Source organism: Styela clava, chromosome 9, assembly GCF_964204865.1.
Source record: "Styela clava chromosome 9, kaStyClav1.hap1.2, whole genome shotgun sequence".
NCBI classification, from domain to species: domain Eukaryota; kingdom Metazoa; phylum Chordata; class Ascidiacea; order Stolidobranchia; family Styelidae; genus Styela; species Styela clava.
In genome coordinates this window covers 20,616,438-20,638,751 of record NC_135258.1, presented here as the reverse complement: position 1 = coordinate 20,638,751, position 22,314 = coordinate 20,616,438, and the positions used below count along the sequence as shown (strand labels likewise).

Below are 22,314 nucleotides of genomic sequence, written 5' to 3'. Positions count from 1 at the left end.
GATATTAAATCTGTAAAACATTTGATAAATAGATACCGTAAATGCTCGTTTTAACGCCCGGTCTTGATTAAGGGCCCGTTTGAATAGCCGCCCGTGTGAACAGGATATAAAAATAAATAAGGGCCGGTACTTAAATACCCGCCCGGTGTAAAAGTTTTTTTTTTGCGGATTTGTACCTGCGGTGCGTAGAAAAAGTCAAAATCTCGTTTAAATCATACTTGAGAACTGGAAATGACAATATACGGTATTAATTATTGTAACGATCGATCTTATCTACCAGTATTTTTGTGTGTAATTTTACTTTAAAAATAACAAGCGCCCCTGCTTGAATAAGGGCCGGTTTGAATAAGGGCCCGGTTAGTGAGTATGTTTAAAAAAATAAGCGCCCGGGCTAATAAACGAGCAAATACGGTAGTTTATTTTGAAAAATCTATTACACACAAACTAAAAATTACTTTTGGATTATATCTAATTTTAATCATTTGAAAGTGATATCTTAAACTTTCGTACTCGACTAAGACAGTTCATTGTTAAAAGGGTCAAAAACAAAAAGAAGAAGAAAAAACTACAAATATCAAGACACAAAAACTAGTCAATTCTAAAACCTTGGTTGGAATCTCTTCGCATTAAAAAGTCTGGAAGGTTGCACTTTTTTTATTGGTAATATGTATTTTACCAAAATAAATAAGGAAGTTATTGCTTGGGAAAACATTCATTAACCGCTGTGTTCAGATCATGTGATCATGAGATCATGTGAAACATGTTCTCACATATTTCCACAACTCAAACATCAATCCAATAGTTTCAAATTTTTATATACAGTTATTATTCTTCAAAATAAACAATATATTATTAGTTATATAAAAAACTCCGGCAAATTTTTCTAAAATTAAGATGAATGTGTATTGCTGAATGTTTATAGATTTTAAGGTGCTTAAAACTGACAACCTTAAACATAATAATAGGGGAAACCCCACTCCAGTCGTTAGGTGCGTTTGCGCTTCTCTATCGCTTGGTCATATTTAGCGCTTAACATTTGATAACCGTGTATTGTCACCGCCATAGTTTTAGCTGATGAACAAGCTCAGCCATATGCGTGATATTTCAAAGTGTAGGCTGAGATAAAGTAGTCGAGGAATGAACCGGTATTTGGAAAGCTAGCATGACAACCAAGCTGTCTGACTGCAGAACTGAGAGTCATTGGTACCAATTCATCAAAATAGTTTCTCCAGAATTGTGAACTAAGTTGTAATCCAAAAAACTAGCAATGCCGTACTAGGACTGCCAGTTTACGACCATTCATGCCTTAATGATTCCAGATGTAAAGTCAACCAGGCCCACACATTCACTAATGTTAAGGAATTTAATCAATCATTCATTTCTATTGGCTTGTTCAGCAGAGAAGACAAATTAAACCAGCTTATCCATTGCAAATTACCAGAACCTTACATGTTTTTAAATCTTATGGTAGATGTATGTTAGAGGATTGGACATTATTTTCATTTTATTATTTACATGCATGTGAATAAAGCATTTAACATCTAATTACAACACTTTTCCAATACTAGCCACAAATAAACACCCAAAAAAATTGACTTGGCTAATCATTTTTAAATCTGATCCATTCTCAGTCTTACTCTGCTGTACACACCTTTTGCAATATTAGCAACAACTTAACAAGGGCTAGGCTGAAAAATCATTAGCAACCAAGAAATGGATGGAGGATATGAAGTGCTTGATCGGCCTTTATTTGGAGTGAGCACAAGAAGGGTAAGAATATAATTGTACATTGGATTATAAAAATGTTCTAAAGAGCTTACTACAATTCTTTTGACCAGATTGTACATCACCATAATACCGATATTGTTAATTAAAGCAAGCATGAAAGCTCAATTTCAGCTACCAAAACTGCAATAAAATCTGACGATGGTGTTTGGAATGTATGTTGAAATGATGGGAATTGTGTTGTAGTATAAATAATAAATGTAAGAAAAATAAATACTCCATCTCATGCAAAACTAAGATGACAATAACACCTTATAAAACATTGCAGGGACGTCTGTGCAATCTCATAGTGGGAACCATAACGAGCGTGTTAGTTGCAGGAACTGTGATAATGTCAGTCATATCTCTAACCTCTAGGAACTGCGAGCTTGGAGCAAACAATATACTATTTGGGGTCTGCATTGTAGTTGTATGCATCTCGTTGCTGATACTAGTGAGTTACAATCTTTAATATCAAATAATTAAGAAATCTTATGTAAACCACCTCAGTGTCAGTACATTGTTTAAAGCAGTGGGATTAGATGTAATCTCCAACACACATCTTGTCGAGGCCACATGGTAATTCAATGTATGAAACTAACTACTGTACTTCGTAAGGCTCATAAATAAACTCAACAGTAAAAGTTTAAAAATATATTTATTTTATTCAGATATATTGGTATAGGGAAGGAGATGTCGATCCAAAGTTCAAGAAGTTGATTTATTTTAACTCTGCTTCTGTTGTGATGCTTTGTATCTGCGCAAACAGCTATTTCTTTAGCTGCCATAAACTCAACAGTATTGGAAATAACACAGTCACATGATTTGATGTGTAGAGCTTTCCTGTCATTCCTGGAGAACTTTAACAAAAGCGTTTCTTGGCACTGTGACTTTACCAATCATTCGAAGTCTCTTTTCTTCATCTTTATGCTTTCGAACAAGCTTCATCTTTCTTGTCATGTCACCACCCCCCTGTGAACAATTTTGATGTCTTGCAAAGTTGCAGCCATTGGAATTTATTCAACAATGAAAGTGGAACAATGACTTGATGTGAATTAAATGACATATTTTTCTTATAATTCAAAGAATTGCTATAATAGGGTAGACACAGTGCATTATATTAATTAATGTCAACAATGTAAATGAACTTACCAATTTCTGAAAGATATCTCTTTTGTACGGTTTTATCCTGAAAAAATGTGAACATGTTACAATTCATTTTTAGTTTATGTACTTTTATATTTATATATATATATATGCTCTTACAATGACTTTGCTATTACTTTGCTTCCAACGACGGCTTGTATATTTATTGGAAATAGTTGTGGTGGAATTGTTTCCTTGAGTCGTTCACATATTTGTCGTGCCATTCGCTGATACTTTGACTCATTAAATACTGAAAATAAAAATATCATAAAAATTCTTCTTGTATGTAACGACTCTATGGGATGAGAAGAAGCTTGACATGTATAAATATCATCAGAAACCTATATTCAAGTCCATTGAAAGATACTTATGTCTGATTGCTGGACTCCTCGCCTCCTTAGGGGTGATTCGCACAAGTTATTAAGTTCCAAAACCTTGTATGTAAATAAATATATTGATACCTGATGACAACTCAGGAACTATTTTTCCATTCAATAAAATATCAACTTTAGCAAGATTTGTTTCTTCATACTCCGCATCTTCATAGTCAAAACTAAAAAAAGTTAAATAGCTCAAATCCACTAGGCCAGGGAATATATCTTTCAATATGCCTAAAACAAGTTTCACGAAAGTCTTCTTCCAGACTTAATACTCCATTCAAATGTAATCTTAATATTATATCAAGCAGCACCTTACCAGAAAAATCTCTTCAATGTATTCACCTTAAAGAAGCAAACAGTAATTCACTCACCTTCCATAACCTGATGTGACAGACTTCAATTTGTCATAAAAATCAACAATAATCTCATCTAGAGGGAGACGATAAACAACAATAACACGATTATCATTGATGTAGGAAAGACTTTGTTCAACTCCATTTCTCCTCTTGAAAAATATGTGTGCAAATTAAATTTGGTAAGAAGTGTATTTTAAATGATTTTTATTGACCACCTGATTAAAATTATTTAAGTTGATCCACTTCCTCACATTTCAATAGCCAATTTAAGCCCACCTGTTGAAACTATTGTGACATTCCTAGGCGAAGCTAAAGCACATTCACATAATGAAGGGTGCCTTATCATTTGACAATGTATGGCCTTTACGGCAATGCAATGCAATAGGGGATTTATGAAATAACCCAGTGCTGATAAACAAGAAGTTGTCCACAGTAGAACAAAACACCGATTCAATTGAAAAGTGACAACTAGGAAAATACTTGTATCTATATATATTGATGTCTTTCATATCAGGTATCACATGAAAATGATATATACCTCACACAAGTCTATTACTGCCTCAAGATACTTTGCAGGTGCCATCACAGTTCCAGTAACCATTGGTTGAAGAAATGTTTTTATCCATGATAAGTCAGGAAAATCCCCTGCGGTTGATATTGTCATTTCATCGGATCCATGCTTTTTTATTTGAGCGGGAGATGATAAAATTGCTGTAAGTTAAAGGTAAAATAAGATTCATAAAAAGACTAAATAGCAATCGGAGACCGCCGACTTATCGATCTACGGTTTCGACTCCTTCACTCTGACTCAATAGCGACACCACTTGTCCCACCACTAGTTAATTAATAACTCGCTAATTATACAACATAATTCATCCAAAATCAATAGGCTTCTGGTCCGCGATATGATGAATGCACATGCAAAATTTGGAGTAGATTCAACATCGCTTACGTGAGATATCGCGTAACATCCGACGAAAGTGTCTAACAGATCGAGATCGATAAGTAATGATGGTAAATAGTAAGATTGAAATTCATGAATACCTTTATAAGGCACTGTAGGTGTTGTGCAAATAACCGTAGCATCGTACTCCTGTTCCAATCTTTGTTTAAAAACATCCAAGTGCAATAATCCGAGAAATCCCAATCTGAACCCAGCACCTGATGAACAGTCAATATAGCATAGTATATAGCACAACATGTCATCCTATTTCTGTAATATCAAACACTTATTAAAAAAAAGTGATCAGGCAGAGATTATATTATTGATTGGTCTTTTATTTAAAGATGGACAAACAATACAGACAAATTCACACTACAGTGGTTGAATAACTAGGTACACAGTCTGTTCGTTCTTACTGCATATTAGTCAAGTACATAATCAACCTACCTAGTGCAGGGCAGTTGCAATTATGCACCGTAACACTGCTGTCATTTAGAGTTAATTTATCGATTGATTTCTTCAAATTGATATATTCTGATTGGTCATTAGGATACATTGTACCCAACACCATGGGTTTCATTGATTTGAAACCTTCAAAAGCCTCAACTGGAGTTCCAACATGATGAAATGTATCACCTATCCTTGCTTCGGCTGTCGTTTTCATGCCACAGTACACACAACCAACTTGGCCTAAAATTTGTAAAAAATTAAAAGAATTATGGTAGATCTCTGATGAAAATGTTCGATATATCCAAATAAAATTCCAGTTACTATTTGTGGGTGTCACACAACACTACTTCAATCCAAATCCAAAAAAAAAAAAAGCATGTACAGTATATTACGGACTATAATACTCACCTTAAATCCACTTTTCCCCAAAATCGGTCTAACATCTTATAAGCTGATGTGCCTAATGTATGAATCAAGTAGTGCTATATTGTCAACACTTAAAACCAGTACCATAACAGGTTGCCCATTACAGCCCAGTTCGGCCTACATATGAACAAAATCCCAAGCAATCAATTAACGGAGCACCTTATAACCCAGTTCATAAAATATGGTATGTCAATGACTAGGTATTCTTGAATTGATTCTGTCAAAGTAAAAACAAATTTCCTGGAAATAAGCATATTTACCCGCATACAGAACTCCTGTTGAGTGGAAATCAGGTTCCAATATTCCAACATCTTTCACCTCATATGTTGTTTTTGATCTAGGTAGAGATTGCAAAAAGTGTGATGTAATCTGATCCCCAGTTTTTATCTTGCCACTAGTTACAGCTATATTAGCGTTAACACCTTTATAGTTTTCATAACAAGAATCGAACACAAGAGCTTTCAGAGGTCCAGATGAGTTGCAGCATTTAAGGTGTTGTTTTGGTGATGGAAGTCTATCAATAATAGCCTGAATATAAAATAATGCATTTAGTATTGGAGCAAAAGCATTCAAAAATTTGTTGCAAGTTGTAGAATTTAGTAAGTACTAGGAAAAATAATCAAGAAAAAGAGGTATGATTAAGTTTTTTAGCAGAATATTAGGTGCTCCCGAGATATGTGCACCAAGAGGGTGCACAATCTTAACATAGTATGTGTACCAAGTTAGAGTTATCAGGTTGTGTGCCATCTTACTTCTGGAGTGCCGAATACTAAATTGTTAGTCAATTATACTAACACTAACCTCTAATACAGATTCCACATTAATTCCTGTTTTTGCAGAAATCGCAATAATATCTTTTCGATCAATGTCAAAAAACTTTTCCATTTCTTGGCAAACTGCATCAACATTTGCAGTTTTTAAATCAATTTTATTAATAATTGGAATAACATCGATTCCTGCATCCATAGTCAAATAGAAATTAGACAGAGTTTGTGCTTCTACACCTTGAGAAGCATCAACCACGAGAAGAACGCCTTGACATGCTGCAAGAGACCGTGAAACTTCATAAGAAAAATCAACATGACCCTGAAATTAGAAGATATATAAAATTTTTGGATTTAATATGATCCAAGTCTCAATTGGGTACAACGACAACTACTGTGATGTCAAAAAGTAACCAGAACAAAATATAAAGAATTCAATACTAATAGTAAGTACGGGTGGGGTTACAATGGAATTAGTACTGTGCACTGAAGGCACAATGGGTGACACTGACACCTCAAAGCGTTTGGAAGAACTAGAAGCTGTGTGTCCTCTGCAGCTTCTTCTTTTTTTCGCTACAACTACAAAGACCTGACATAGTGAGAATACAATGTTCTAAATTGAGAAGTACCGGAGTGTCGATTAGATTCAATAAATACTCTTCGCCTTTATGATAATAAGTTATTGATGCAGTTTGTGCTTTCACAGTGATCCCTCTTTCTTTCTCAACTTGTAACTTGTCAAGAACTTGTTTGTTGCTAGCGCTGGCCTCTATTGCTCCAGTAACTGGAAATGAAGGATTTCTAATATTATAAATGCGTGGATAAAAAGTTTTGAGAAATAGAGAACATACGGTAATCCAATCACAAAATTAGACATTTTAGTCAATTTGCCACTGACGCCACTGTTATTCCAGTTTGGTCATTATAGTTTGGTTGATTCGTAATCATTCAAGCTAAGGGTTACAACAGTAATCTAATTAGCGTAGGACACTAACTTTCCAACAATCTGTCAGCAAGTGTACTTTTTCCATGATCAACATGAGCAATAATACCGAAATTTCGAATCTTGTCTGGTGGAAAATTTGACAAATCAATCTGTTTTGATGTTTTCTGTATAGAAAAATAAAGTTTCGAAAAGGAACTATAACAACCTTGTAATTGAATAAGTATACTCGGACATTAAAATTCTTTTATTTTTTAGATGTCTACATGGTTTTATGAGCATTAAGATTATTATTATTATATATATTAAAATTATATATGTTATGATCTATAAATTGTGCATTTACGCACAATATAGTTGTGATAATGATAGTAAAGTTTTAGTTAATGATATGAATATTCAAACACGAATGAAACAATTGTAACATATAAAAGCAAATAGAAATAAAATGACAATGCAGAAATGAACATCAGGAGGTCAAAATAGACGACACCACTTGTAGAGTAATCAGTAATTTATTTTTCCACCATACTAAAGTCTGAAAGTACACATGTTTGCCAAAGCACCTATGATTATCCTGCATGGGTTCGCAGGTTTGAATCCAGTAGGGGATAATTATGTGCGGGAGAATTGCTAGACTGCTCACCGCTGTAGGCCGGTTCACGTACAGACGTAACCGCTGCTCAGCTGGTTCGTTATGGCTTCTTCCACCATAGACCATGGATACCGGGTACAGGACACAAACTGGTACAGGTAACCGGACAAGAGGCAGTGGTTCACAATATGATTAAGCCATCTTGTGGCTTTCCTCTCCTGTGATAAATATGTAAATCCTCATGACAATATAGGCAGATAGGTACCGGTACCCGTACCGGTACTGACTGACTGATGTAAAAAATTAAAAACCTGACTTACTTTTGATGATAAAAGCCTTACCGGTATTTGCTGAACAGATCGATATAAGTTTCTTCCATTTCTAGCATATCCAACCAAATTCACCTCGGCTACAGCCACAAATAACGAACGGCTGAGATTCATTTTAACAAATAATATCGCAATATATTAGCCTACTCGCTGATTCCTAGACTCAGACATACAGACATACGGTACCGTACTATATCAGAACTACTGCTATTTCAGTACTTCGCCATGCGTTCATCAAATACAGTTCAATTTGTGCCCTGCAAACTTCAGGCAATTTTGGTTGGTTAATTTGGCTTTGACTCCAACTCCATCCAAGGTGACTATAACACAGGTGAGGATCGGCCGCCATTCTGGGTCCGGCAAAACGCGGGTCCGCGACCAAACTCAGTTTGTTTTAGTTAGGGCGCGGCGGTGTGGCTCAACGGGCTAAGCGTTAGGAATACGCTCGCCACCGCACCTCTAACTACTCTGCGTGGGTTCGCAGGTTCGAATCCCATGCAGGGATGGTTATGTTCGAGAGGATTGCTGGACTCCTCGCCGTCGTTGGGTGGTTCACGTAACCGCTGGTCGGTTACGGCTTCCTCCACCACCAAGTCCATGCTTCCGAAAACAAACAATACAGTAAAACTAATCCCATACCCGACTTGGAATGGTAACCGGACGAAAGGCCGTGGTTCGTCATATGGATAAGCCGTCTTATCGGTTTTCCTCTCCCCCAGGATAAATATGTAAATCCTATCCCTATCCTATCCAAAGTGACTATAACACTTTATAGTCACTTTGACTCCAACTTATGATGCGCAACTGCGGCATTTTTGGCCGAAGATCGTATCCGATAGCACGCTCCAATGCACATACTTGACGAGACGAAAACGTGCGGATGTGTGCTGTTTTCAAGGCATAGCGCGAATGGTGTTTGTGCCTGCTTTGACAGTTGTTGTCCATTTTAATGATATTTTGGAAAGTTGAGGTAAAAAGAAATCGGAAAAAGTTAAGGTGAATACTATTGTTGTATATCACACCCGGGCATCGCATTGTTAAGTACATGTGGAAAAGCCAGCTTTTGCCAAATACTACGAAGTTATTAATTCAGTACGCTACGTAGTTGCCCATTTGCCGAAATTGCATGTTTACCTAACCCTTATGATTTCAAATAGTTCATGCTCCTCCATTTGGATTTTTTCAATCAGTGAGGATATATACTCACTGCTGTAACATACTATTGCTCATTCACTTTTATTTACGTATTGAATCAAAGGGTTAACAAGTTCACCTAACATTTTACTCATACCGGTCTATATTGTATAGTCTGATCTCTCAAGTATTTGGAGCCACGAATGCTTGTAATTTTCTGACTAAACCCCTTTATTAGTTGCTTTATATACCAAATTCAGTAAAACATTTTTTACATAAAACATGAGATATTGGATTTATTAGTTTTTCCATTCTAAATCATATAGACATTATTTATTTATTCTTAACGAAAATTAATAAATCTCCTCTCTTTCTTCAGATGTGAAAGTTGTGGACAAATCTGGGTAAGCATTGTGAGACTCCTGCAGCACAAGAGGCAATAGCAAAAATAGTAAGTATATCAATCAAGAAATTAATCCGATATAAAGCAAAACTTTTAACTATTTGTCTAACCTCAATTTCCTATTATTTATTCACAGGACAACTGTAGCAGAAGAGGAGATATCAGAAGTCTGACGACACATCAGTGACAGTGTGGTTCAAATAAATATAATTAGAGTACTCCATAAATGTTTGCAATAGAAGAACAACCAATGGAGGCATGCAAAGACATTTGACCCTCCGGTAGAGTTGTGTATGGCCCCCACATCCTGCAGGGCTTGAGGAAAATAACAAAAATTCCAAATCGTAAGATTGCATAAGCAGTCTTATTTGTAAAAAAGCACAAAACACGCCAGACATACTTAAAACAGCTGTGGAAAATGAGGATTACGGGTCACTCACTACCATAGCAGAAATTCAGGAAAGGGTATAATCATGATTCATGATAAAATACTGTTATATATTTTGGACAACCTCCATCTAGACCAGGGATGTCAAACTCGCGGCCCCAGAGAACTTCCTGTGCGGCCCTCGAACGATTAACAATAATTGTAATAGTATTTTGGAAGTTTTTTTTTATCTAAATGTAATAGATTTTTCAAATCTTTTAAAGTAAAATTGTTTATTCACACAGAAAACAAATTACTGAAATTAGTTTTGAAAAATTAATTATTTTTGTTTACATTTTGAACCAATTAGGAATACATATCAAGCTAGCAAAAGAATACTTGAATAAAACACTTGAGCGAATAAATTAAACGCAAAGTACATGAAGAAGGTGGCATTTTCGAAGCAACTTTTTTGCATTACTGGAATTAATTAAACATTCGCAAAGATCCAGATTAACTCATGATCATGTGACCTCGTTTGTTAGAGTTGATACTATAAAATCATTTCAGCCTGGCCCTAGTATGCTGGTGACACAAAAAAGATGCCAAACGCCAGGACAAATGTAATTAAAAAAAACATTGAGTTTTTACTGTAGTATTTCTGTTAATTTTAGGTCCATATATTTAGATTAAGTCATTTTTAGTGTATGTATTATTCTTTCCTTATCCAAAGCTTGTTCAAAAATGATTTTGATGGTTGTACATAAAATTTTATGATTTTTGGTAATAAATACAGTAACTTGCAATAATAGTGGAGTGCAAATATTAATATGTAATTGCATTTGAAATTGAAGAAAATAATAAAACTTAATCCAACTGTTTAGTTGCATCACAATATATGTCACAAACTAAAACTATCTTAAAAATATCTTTCAAGTATACATAATCAAAAACTGTTTGCGGCCCTCTTTACAATTTCCAAAATGCAATGCGGCTCTCGAAAACCCATGAGTTTGACACCACTGATCCATCTAAAGTAGATTCTAGACGATTCAAGCATTGCTTTGGGAAATAATATCACTTCAATCAAATTAAAAAAAAATCTCGCTATATTAAATACAAAATCGTTGCTATCACAAAGATAAACCAATTCAGCCTTTTGCCTTCACAAAGCAATGAAGGCAAAATTGAGTGTTCATGAGCTATGAACTTTTCTTTGTCTTGAACTTTTCATACTCCACAACCCCTATTAATTTTTTTTTTGATTTCAATTACCATGTGATGGTCATACATATCTTTAACTTGTATTTTCTGTCGTGATGTATCATCTCAATGAGTCAAACTTTTAATTAGTGTGCATATTTTGCTCCCAGATGAAAAGATTGTATTGTCTTGTTTATTACCTCAGCTTGGAGTATTGACAAGAAAAAGGTGCCAGTGAATTACGTCAAAATTTTTGTTATAATCAGAATTCACAATTAATAGGAATTATCAACAGCTAACAATCAATGAGAATTATATGCGAAATCCCTCAGAATAAATTTGTCTTCTAAAATCGGAGGAAAGAAAAACATATGGGTAGTTTTCATTCACACAAGTCTTTCATGAAGACTTGCTGGAGCCAAACTAAATTAGCATCGTCAGCTGATCGGTAAGGCTGCAAGTTAAGTTTCAGTCCTGCAACCTCCTGCATAGAAGATAATATTAATTAGTGGGCTATTAGCTAAATTTAGACACAAACCTATCTACGAGGCATTATGTACCAGCAATGCTACCTACGATTAACTGAATATGTAATATGTCTAATAAATTCACCTACTAAAGCAAGTTCGATAGGTGCAAACTTTGTGTTATGGAATTGTATCACAGCACCGTTAGGAGAAGTAAAAACAGTTTTTCTGTTTTGTATGACACCCTCTTTAAATGAAATTTCAATGTTTAAGCGCAAACATTAAAATTACTAACTTTGAACTTTGTCATTATCTGCAAAATGTTGCACACAAATCTTTACGCTATCGCGTTTGTAACCTTCTCTGATAATAAAAAAAAAACGTCTATGATGTCCAGAATTACTCTCTACAGCTTGTCTGCCATTCCAGCTTGCCAAGTGAGCAAAACTTCTTAGATATAGGAATTATTTTTTTTCGTTACAGGCGCAAAAAGTCAGGTACTACACGTAAAGAAGACGCCGAGTAGCAAAAGCGAGCGAAAACGGTCGCGAAAGGCGACGAGAAATATGTGCATTGGAGCGTATCATGAAATACAATCTTTCGCATGTAGTCTTATGGAGTGACGTCAGAGTTGCCTATCATGTTGTTTAATGTCATTGCTCCAACCAATGGACCTTTCCCCGACCTTTAACCCCCGAAAAATTCCTCCTATACTTTACCATTGCAAAATTTTCGGGGCTATTTTAAGAGTGCTTTTGCGAGTTGGCGCCTGTAAGATGGGGTATGTGTTTCAAACCAGCATTATGATTCATCGAATACAACAATCTGTTTTTTAAAAGTATCGGTAAAGAATTTTTGCCTAGTCTATCAGAGCTATTTCTACACTAATTTTTTATTACTGCGATTAAATTAAAACTCCTAGGAAGACAGAGTAATCATTGAATTATCTGATTTATATTTAAGTTTCCGAAACACAACAGAAAACTAACGAATAGAGTTCAAAAATGAGGTAATGTGCACGACCACGCTTGAAAATCTGTCTGAGTGAGAAAAGTGTCTGAGCGGATGCGAAAAGGGAGCATTGTACGTCACTTTTTGCATCTTGCTGATTGGCCAATGTCACAAAGTAAACAAGGAAGTCGATGCTCAGGGAAAGGTCCATTACGCTCCAACAACTCAATGCAGCAATCCCGCGGTGGTGTGGCTCAACGGGCTAAGCGTTAGGAATACGCTCGCCACCGCACCTCTAACCACTCTGCGTGGGTTCGCAGGTTCGAATCCCATGCAGGGATGGTTATGTGCCAGAGGATTGCTGGACTCCTCGCCGTCGTTGGGTGGTTCACGTAACCGCTGGTCGGTTACGGCTTCCTCCACCACCAAGATGATGGAACAGAGCGTAGAAAAGATGGGATCACTGCACCTGTTGGAATGGCTGAATGGTGGTCGTGCGTGGAAATTCGATATTAATGTTGGAAGCATTGGAACGGATACAATGATTTTAAAGTGAACCAACCGAAAACGACAAAAGAACCCAACACCCCAATCCATGATTTGTGCATAGACTGCTATGGAACATCCAATCCATTTACCAAGCTTGTTTTTTAGTAAAAAAAAATTTGTCACTGTGTTATTTTTGCAATATAATTGAAGTAGGCCTATAGGATGCTTGTTATCTTAAAGCAATCCTAAACAGAGCTTAGTGAAAAGCATAAACTCTCGGTTAACTAGAGTTTAAACCAGACTTCCAATTTACCTCTGACTCAGTTAGCGCAGAGCTTAACCCAGCAGACAACGAATATATTACAAAGTCACCAACCTTATAATTCTTGTATTGACGACACAGAGCAGAATATAGATACAAGATCAAAACCAGTCAGTTAATTTTAAAGAATTATTGTCCGTTTATATACAATAGTCGAGACGCCTGTTATGCCTTTAGGGTTTAGCTTTTACGTGGATATCGTTTATAATAAATAAAGTAAGAATGCCGTAATTAAGTCTCGGCAATTCTTGTAAAACGATTTAGAAGGGTGTCTGTAGCCAATTAAATAGTTAGCTATAAGAGGTCGAGTGATTAAAAACTGGCTTGTACTAGTTTGTCTTGCTCAAGGGCAAGATAACGTGTTTTTTAACTAACGGGTTATTCCTATGAAAGCCAATTAAGTATTTAACGTAAATTTCATTTTTTCTACCTTTTTCAAATTCAGAAGAAATCTTGTTCTAACTGGAATTACTTTTTTTCTTACTGTTAAAAATATGGTCTAATTAACTAATAATAATCCCTACATAATAATTCGGCCCTAAAGAACGGAGTTCGGGGTTTCGGCATAACAAACGTGTCAAAAATTGTACAGATTTCTAAAAAAATAACAAAGAGAAAAACATAAAATTGTAAGTGAAATTGAAAATATATCGTAAAATTGAAATTATAACGTCATAAATTGAGTGATTTAAAGTTATCCCTGAAGATGAAATATTAATTCAATTTTCAATCACGAAAAACATAATAAAATGATAACAATAAACCAATATATACTTTTTTTTTTTTTCATATTTTTTTTTATTTTTTATTCTGAAATATTTATTCAAGTATATATTCACCAAACAAAATATGTGATACAATACAATGTAAATAAGAAAAAACATGTCACCAAGAGAGGTGAAAATTTCAAGAAGGAAGATTGGGGTATAGATTGGGTAGGTTATTGGAAGTATGGGGGGCATGTATAGGTACAGCAGTCTCAGTGTCTTCTCTATTTGTTCTATTTACGTTTGGCAAAGGTTCTACAGGATTAAGTTCCTGAGCGGGGTTTCTAAAATTCATCCAAAATTGTCTAGCTCTGTTATATACAGGCGTTGACGAGGTTTTGAGCATTGGTATCATACGCTTTATGATGAGTATGGTCAATACAATACCCCAAAACATTCCTAAATGCCATGCTAGCATGTAGAAAGCCGACAAAATTGGATGACTGATAAATGATAAAGCGTTTACAAAGTTGTCTTCAACTTTGTTTTTAGTTGTAGTGAATTGGTTGTTTGTATTTGTTTCGGAGGACGACTTGTGATCCAATAATATCTTTTCTTTGATCAAGTTCAGGTGATTGATCGAAATTAGAATATTATTGAGATATTCGAAGCCTGAGTGTCCTCCGTGGGGCATATCTTGGAATATCTTTTGATATTCCATTGGTTTAAAGGTTTCGTTGATTTTGGTTAAAGAAGGCCTTAGAGATTGTATGTGGGCATTTGTATGAGTTAGCGTGTAATTGATATACGTATAGTATCGCCCATTGATTGCAAAAGTAAATGTTCGTCCGGAGACGAAGTTTTCAAAAAAATGTATACCTGCGTAGACATTCGTATCTGTAAATATCTGCGCAACTATGGTAACATTATTTTTGTTGAGAAACGTTACAAGTGGCCTTGTTGCATAAGTATTATTATAGTATAGTGATCGTAATATAGTAACGTTTATTTGCTCACAGTGTATTTCTGTGAGGATATCCCCTACCGTTATAGCAGCATGTTTGGCTCCTAACACTTCATTTAAAATTTGACCTGGATATTGTTTACTTAGAGTTTTGTATATTCGGGTTAGAATACTTTCCAGTTGACACTCGAGGTAATTGATGTCTGATGATATATTAACAATTACCTCGGTTACCCTGTCAGTATTTTCCTGAATAAAGCCAGTCAGAGTGCTAGAAACAGAATCTACCACTACGGAACTATACCTTAGTTTTGGGTATTTAGAATTGATGAAACCAGCAGCTTTCAATGAAGAACATTTGTGAGTTTCAAATAAAAGTGCATTATTTGTACAAAATGTTTTTGTATTAAAACATCTTTGAACATAAGCACCACATGAACCCCATTGGTGGATGCTGGCTCCCAACTCCGGAAAGTCTAATCGGTAAATGTCACCCGACGCATTATAATGCAATGCCATTTTCGAATTGAAATTTTTAAAAGGGGGACAATCTATTAATGGGTAATTTTTCCAAATAATTGTTTGAGTACCTACAGTACATGATCCGGAATTAATACTGCAAGTGGATAATCCTGAAAATGGGCCTAAAAGAATACCTTTTATATGGTCATAATAAATTGTTGTAAGAGCCAAATGTGCATTAAAAATTTTCCCAGTTGTGGTTGTTGGCCAATTATATTCGTATTTTACTTCATTATCAGTAGACCAAGTATTTTCTGAGGTTACTTTCAAATCACCAATATTTTCAGCTTTGAGAGAATGAACCCAATCTTGACAATATAAAGAAGTTGGAGGATCAGCCATATAAGATTTAGATTTGTCATAAATTGAACCAAAAAAGAATCTAGTTGCCTGCCATTCTGTGACAGATTTTTGGCAGACATACACTGTAATATTAGTGTATGCTGAAGATAATTTATGTACCGTGGCATCGCAATAATCTACGCGGGTGATAGTATTTCGTTTACAATTTGGTGGTTCCGGTATGGCATATTCTGCTACGGGTACTTTTGGATCACAAAAATTCACTGACACTGTTGGGCTAGGGGAGTTAAAAGAAAAAGCATAAGAATATATACATACATTTACGAGAAAACTAATAATAAGCGTAATCATGCTGGCGGTTGTGGCGTGTCGTTCTGCCGGAACGCGTTGTTGTTGGCGGTTCAGGCCTGTTTAAAAACAATAACGCTGTTTCAGTATTCGGCTCAGTTGGTATTTCTAGTTCTGTTTCGATATGCGCCGGTTTTATTCTATCTATACTAACAGTTTGAGGATTACCATTAATATCTATTTTATAGTACTTTGCATGTTTTTCTAACACTTGGAATGGACCAATATAAGGCGGTATCAAAGGTTTTTTAACTGCATCAACACGTAAAAATACATGTGTGCAATCTTTTAATTCTTTAAATATGAAGGTTTTTCTATTTTCTGGTATTCTTGGGTTTGTTGGTTTTAAGTCTTGGACGAATTGTCTAAGACGCGCTATAAATTCATTAGGTGATTCTAAGTCCAGGTTTATATTGTTTGAAAAAAATCCCCAGGTAAACGTAAGGATGATCCGTATACTAATTCCGCCGAGGATAAACTTAAATCTAATTTTATTGCAGTACGTATCCCTAACAAAACTAAACTTAAATTTTGATACCACTCATGGTTGTTTGAACATTGTGCCATAAGTGAAGCTTTAATTTGTCTAATGGGTCGCTCAGCAGTTGCATTACTACAAGGGTGATAACTTGTAGTACATATATGCTGACTTCCTAAAAATTTTATCATTTTGTCCCACAAAGAACTTCTAAATTGAGCACCCCGGTCAGTAGTTATTACCGTTGGAGATCCAAATCTACTTACCCATGATAAAAGAAAAGTTTTAACGACAGTTTCGGCAGTTATATCTCGCATTGGCGTTACTTCGGCCCAACGGGTAAATTTATCAACCGTAATTAATAAATAAGAATAACCGTTCGAAACTGGCAAAGGTCCAATTATATCAGTATTTACTTCTGAAAATCTTTTATTGGGAGCTAAAATAGGTTGTAAGGGTGAAATAGTATGTCTAGTTATTTTAGATTTCTGGCATGGGATACAAGCTCGACACATTTTCCTAATATCTGAATTCATATTTGGCCATGCATACCTAGCTTGAATTAAATGCTGAGTAGCTCTAAGTCCAGGGTGGCTAAGATTATGCAAAGTGTCAAAAATTTTTTTCCTAAATTTCCTAGGTACAACTGGTCTCTTATTGGGTAATTTAGAATCACAAATTAAAGTTAAGCCTGGAACTGAGGTATCAACAAAGTCTAATTGTAAACTCATGGGATTATTTAACAATGCCTGTATTTCTGGGTCCGTGTTTTGCTCTTGAGCGATAGAAGTAAGAGAAAGAGAAGGAGAAAGATCGGAAATCGCTGCAATTGTTGATCTGGATAGAGCATCAGCTACGATATTTGCAGAACCAGGTATATATCTGATATCAGAAGTGAATTGACTGATGAAATCTAGATGTCTACTTTGCCGAGGTGAAGTTCTCTCCATGTTTTTGTGCAGAGCAAAAGAAAGAGGTTTGTGATCGGAAAGAATAAAGAATTCCCGACCTTGAACATAGTAGCGAAAGTGACGAATACTCAGAAAAACTGCTAGAAGTTCTCGATCAAATGTAGAATATTTTTGCTGGGCAGTATTGAGAGCTTTGCTGAAAACTGAGAGAGGTTCCCAGTGCTCTCCTATCTTTTGTTGTAAGATAGCGCCAACACCAGTTAGACTTGCGTCGACGGCTATGGAAAGTTCTGCATCCGGTTTCGGGTGATTAAGCATAATAAAATCACTCAGAGCATTTTTGGACTTTTCAAAAGCTAATTTAGTGTCGGCTGTCCATATTACAGGCTGATTTTTAGAAACATAATTGGCTGCTAGTTTATGTAAAGGAGCTAAAATACAAGCACAATTGGGTAAAAACCGTTGATAATACGTGAAGGCGCCTAAATACGATCGTAACTGCCGTTTTGTCTGAGGTAAGGGAAATTCTCTTAACGCTTTAACTTTAGATTCCATTGGTTTAATACCCTCCTTATCAACTAAAAAACCCAAAAAGATTAGCTTATCAACTCCAAATGAACTCTTTTCTCTGTTAATTACTAGGCCATATTCATTTAAAGTTTCAAATAATTTATGCAAATGTTGCTTATGCTCGTCTACAGTTTTACTATATACAAGAATGTCATCAACATATGCAAATACATTAGTTAATTGCCTAGTAACATCATCTATTAACCGCTGGAAGCTAGCCTGACTGTTGCTAAGGCCGAAGGGCATGACGTTCCATTTAACCTTGTTAAACCCCGTAGTAATCGCAGATTTTTCACGACTATCCGGGTGTAACGGAATTTGAAAATAAGCCGATTTTAAGTCAATTTTTGAAAAAACAGTACACCCCCTAACTTCATTGGTAAAAGATTGAATATGGGGTATAGGATAAGTATCCTTCTTTGTCTGTAGGTTGAGTAATCTAAAATCCCCGCATAGCCTATAATGGTCTGGGTTATTTATATCCCCATTTTTCTTAAGGACTACTGTGATGGGTGATGACCACTCTCCACTAGAGGGCGATACAACTCCCTGGTTTAACATTTTATTAATTTGGGCTTTAACGGCGGCTGCTTTTAATGGCGCTAGACGTCGCGGTTTCGCATGAACTGGAAATCCGGTTGTTACTATTCTGTGACTAACATTATGATTACGCTTCGGTGACTTATAGTCTTCTATCAATATCTTTGGGAATTTATTTAATAAGGCTTCATATTCATCATCATTATTATTCTTAGGTGATGAGTACGCGGAAACAGAATTTAAATTACCAGTAGTTGTTCTTATAATGTTTTGAGAAAGTGGGTCTATTACAACCTTATTTTTAAAATCAATTAGAAGTCCATAATGGGTTAAAAAATCATTTCCTATAATTGGTATGGGCACATCAGCTATCGTAAATGACCACGGTAAAAGTACATCGTGGTTAAAAGTTAAATTTAAACGTAATTTACCAAAGGTAGATATTGAAGTACCGTTAATTGCTTGTAAAGTTTTATGACATTTCCTATGAACGGCATATTTACTTGATGGCAAAATACTAATTTCAGCTCCCGAATCTATTAAAAACTTATTATTGGAATCGGGATCGTATAAAAATAATTGACGCTTATTAGAGTGAGATGTGCCACGCTTAGTTAGCGTCGAAACTGAGTGGCCAGTCCTTTTCCCTGAAACGTACAACCAGGCTCGCATTTAAAAGCATTTCGACCAAAAGTCGAATGATAGAAACACCATCCGCTAGGAGATGAAGTGTTTGGGTTGGAATAACGGTAATTGAAATTACCGTTCCTAGGTGAATTTTGAAATCTATTTGGAGCTGAGAATCTATGGTTATTAAAGGGCTGTCTAAAGTTCGATTGAAAACGTCCCCTGGGCTGCCAATTAGTATTATATCTCGGATACCTGGGATAAAACTTAGTTCGAATATCAGTATTATTTGAAGTTAAAGTTTGATTTTGCAACTGATTAGTTAAGGCATTAACACTATCAGTTAACGTATTAATTTTAGCTTCCATCAACTTATTTTGGGTCTGACTTTTAATATAACTTGAATCAGGTGAATTATTAGAATTTCTATAAATCTTATCGGCCTTCTCTGCTAACTCTTCTAAACTATCATCGTCCGACGCAACTAGAATTGACTGCATTGCCTTAGGCAATTTTTCCAAAAATAATTTTTTCAGTAAAGCACGAGCAAAAGGGTCCCCTCTATGATCTGGATTTATAAGTAATTTTAATTTTTTTAGCAAATCTGACGGCAGTTGGTCACCTAAATCCCCTGAGTTGAGAAATGACGAAATCATTTGGTCTTCCGTCGGTGCATAATTTTTTACTAGGGCTTCTCTAAGTTCCGTATACGGATTTGTAGCGCTTATGTCTAGCAAATCCGCCCCTATTTTTTCAATTATTGAACTATCAAGAACAGCTAATACTTCATCAAACATTCTTGTTTCTGATGTAATATCAGCTCTAGAAAAAGCAGATTCAACACATCGAATCCATAAAAGGGGAGAGTGAACCCAAAATTGCGGGATTTTAATATTATCACGATCATTATATCTAAAATGTGATAACGGTTTCCTATTTGACGACGACGAAGGTATAGGTTCGAATAGATCATAATTTTGACTAGACGACGGTTTAGGCGACTGCTTAGTTGGCTGCATATTATTATTATCGGGCAACTGAGATTTAATAATTAAGGGTGGTTTTAATACGTCTTCTGGCTTAGGTAATTCACTACTCTTATCGGTTGGAGCTAAATTAGATTTGGCCTTTTTAAATAAATCAAATGGGAAGACACTAGCTCTCATGGGAGATACGGATTATAACAAAAGAAAGAGGAAAGAAAATTGCAGTACATACCAAAATTAATATGCAGTAAATTGAATGAAATACAGAATGTCCGTAGAAATATCCTTAGGCGATTTCGTCTTCTTCGCGTCAATAGTCGCTGATCCGGATCCTCGTGTCGATGTCGTAGAGTTGTTTTTTCGTCGATAATCGTAAAATGTCGTTAACTGTTGAAAGATAGGAGATCTATTAGATTAGCATGGACCCGTATATGCGACTTATAGGATATAATATTAACGTGAACTTATCTTGTGTTCCTCTATTTTTTTGAGATTCCGTGCATTGATCTGTCGTCGTTGCTGGTTGTGTTCCTCCGTTGATCTGTTCCTCTCAAGAAGGTTGCATTCAGTTGTTCAGGGCACCAAATTTATAGGATGCTTGTTATCTTAAAGCAATCCTAAACAGAGCTTAGTGAAAAGCATAAACTCTCGGTTAACTAGAGTTTAAACCAGACTTCCAATTTACCTCTGACTCAGTTAGCGCAGAGCTTAACCCAGCAGACAACGAATATATTACAAAGTCACCAACCTTATAATTCTTGTATTGACGACACAGAGCAGAATATAGATACAAGATCAAAACCAGTCAGTTAATTTTAAAGAATTATTGTCCGTTTATATACAATAGTCGAGACGCCTGTTATGCCTTTAGGGTTTAGCTTTTACGTGGATATCGTTTATAATAAATAAAGTAAGAATGCCGTAATTAAGTCTCGGCAATTCTTGTAAAACGATTTAGAAGGGTGTCTGTAGCCAATTAAATAGTTAGCTATTAGAGGTCGAGTGATTAAAAACTGGCTTGTACTAGTTTGTCTTGCTCAAGGGCAAGATAACGTGTTTTTTAACTAACGGGTTATTCCTATGAAAGCCAATTAAGTATTTAACGTAAATTTCATTTTTTCTACCTTTTTCAAATTCAGAAGAAATCTTGTTCTAACTGGAATTACTTTTTTTCTTACTGTTAAAAATATGGTCTAATTAACTAATAATAATCCCTACAGGCCCACAACATCACCATTTTTCGTCAGCGAGTGTTTTAATCCATATATCTGTATAGGAAAAGCACATACACGTCGCACATTTTAATTTGAATTTAAAAGTTGTTGCCCGATGTTACATCGTGTTTTTGTTTTATTCTGTTTTTGGGGGACGGGCACGTACTTGTGCGTATTTAACTTTTTTATTAAGTTATGCCCGTCTTCCAGGTCCTCTGTATTTTGTTTGTCCCTTTGTTGTTGTTTTGTGTTTTGTTTGTACCAGAGTGACCGAATAAACTTGATTGATTGAGTCCATGCTTCCGAAAACAAACAATACAGTAAATCTAATCCCATACCCGACTTGGAATAGTAACCGGACGAGAGGCCGTGGTTCGCCATATGAATAAGCCGTCTTATCGGCTTTCCTCTCCCCCGGGATAAATATGTAAATCCTATCCTTATCCCATGGACTTTTCCCCGACCTTTGACCCCGGAAAATTCTTCCTATACCTTACCATTGCAAAATTTCCGGGGCTTATTTTACGAGTGGTTTCGCGAGTTGGCGCCTGCAAAATGGGGCATTTGTTTTAAATCATCATTATGATTCATCGCATACAACAATCTGTTTTTTAAAAATACCGGTGAAGAATTTTAGTCTAGTCTATCTATCACTGCTAATAACTAATTTTTATTCCTGCAATTAAATTACAACTCCTAAGAAGACAGATTG

The 22,314-nt window shown here is 35.6% G+C and overlaps 2 protein-coding genes and 1 long non-coding RNA gene across 4 annotated transcripts; 1 reads left to right on the top strand and 2 right to left on the bottom strand.

Annotated features, from left to right (window-relative positions):
- Positions 1–1,577: 1,577 nt before the first annotated feature.
- Positions 1,578–3,184, top strand: LOC120339660 (transmembrane protein 243-like). The gene is made up of 3 exons (XM_039407828.2): positions 1,578–1,770; positions 2,054–2,218; positions 2,436–3,184. Exons 1-3 carry the CDS (start codon positions 1,714–1,716, stop codon positions 2,586–2,588), a joined length of 375 nt encoding a protein of 124 aa, XP_039263762.2. The 5' UTR covers positions 1,578–1,713; the 3' UTR covers positions 2,589–3,184.
- On the bottom strand, positions 2,404–8,263 carry LOC120339658 (translation factor Guf1, mitochondrial-like). Of its 2 annotated transcripts, none has more exons than XM_039407827.2 (13): positions 8,088–8,263; positions 7,225–7,339; positions 6,859–7,013; positions 6,267–6,551; positions 5,726–5,993; positions 5,037–5,279; positions 4,691–4,807; positions 4,185–4,357; positions 3,662–3,795; positions 3,372–3,463; positions 3,031–3,160; positions 2,917–2,953; positions 2,404–2,736 (listed from the first exon to the last, which is right to left on the bottom strand). In XM_039407827.2, exons 1-13 carry the CDS (start codon positions 8,208–8,210, stop codon positions 2,611–2,613), a joined length of 1,998 nt encoding a protein of 665 aa, XP_039263761.2. In that variant the 5' UTR covers positions 8,211–8,263; the 3' UTR covers positions 2,404–2,610. The 2 variants fall into 2 exon arrangements, with proteins under 2 accessions (XP_039263761.2, XP_077972465.1); XM_078116339.1 differs by having other exon boundaries at positions 8,109–8,263.
- A 5,205-nt stretch (positions 8,264–13,468) lies between these two features.
- LOC120347394 (uncharacterized) lies at positions 13,469–20,757 on the bottom strand. Its single transcript, XR_013477790.1, has 2 exons — positions 20,621–20,757; positions 13,469–16,335 (listed from the first exon to the last, which is right to left on the bottom strand). It is a non-coding gene; the product is annotated as an uncharacterized LOC120347394 (long non-coding RNA).
- Positions 20,758–22,314: the final 1,557 nt, after the last annotated feature.

Excerpts from the sequence above, each read along its gene's own strand:
- LOC120339660 (XM_039407828.2), top strand. The coding sequence starts at position 1,714 with ATGGATGGAGGATATGAAGTGCTTGATCGGCCTTTATTTGGAGTGAGC. Across the intron at positions 1,771-2,053 it reads TTGGAGTGAGCACAAGAAGG|GGACGTCTGTGCAATCTCAT; the intron begins GTAAGAATATAA and ends AAAACATTGCAG. Across the intron at positions 2,219-2,435 it reads GCATCTCGTTGCTGATACTA|ATATATTGGTATAGGGAAGG; the intron begins GTGAGTTACAAT and ends TATTTTATTCAG.
- LOC120339658 (XM_039407827.2), bottom strand. The coding sequence starts at position 8,210 with ATGAATCTCAGCCGTTCGTTATTTGTGGCTGTAGCCGAGGTGAATTTG. Across the intron at positions 7,340-8,087 it reads TAAGGCTTTTATCATCAAAA|AAAACATCAAAACAGATTGA; the intron begins GTAAGTCAGGTT and ends TTTTCTATACAG. Across the intron at positions 5,994-6,266 it reads ATGTGGAATCTGTATTAGAG|GCTATTATTGATAGACTTCC; the intron begins GTTAGTGTTAGT and ends TTTTATATTCAG.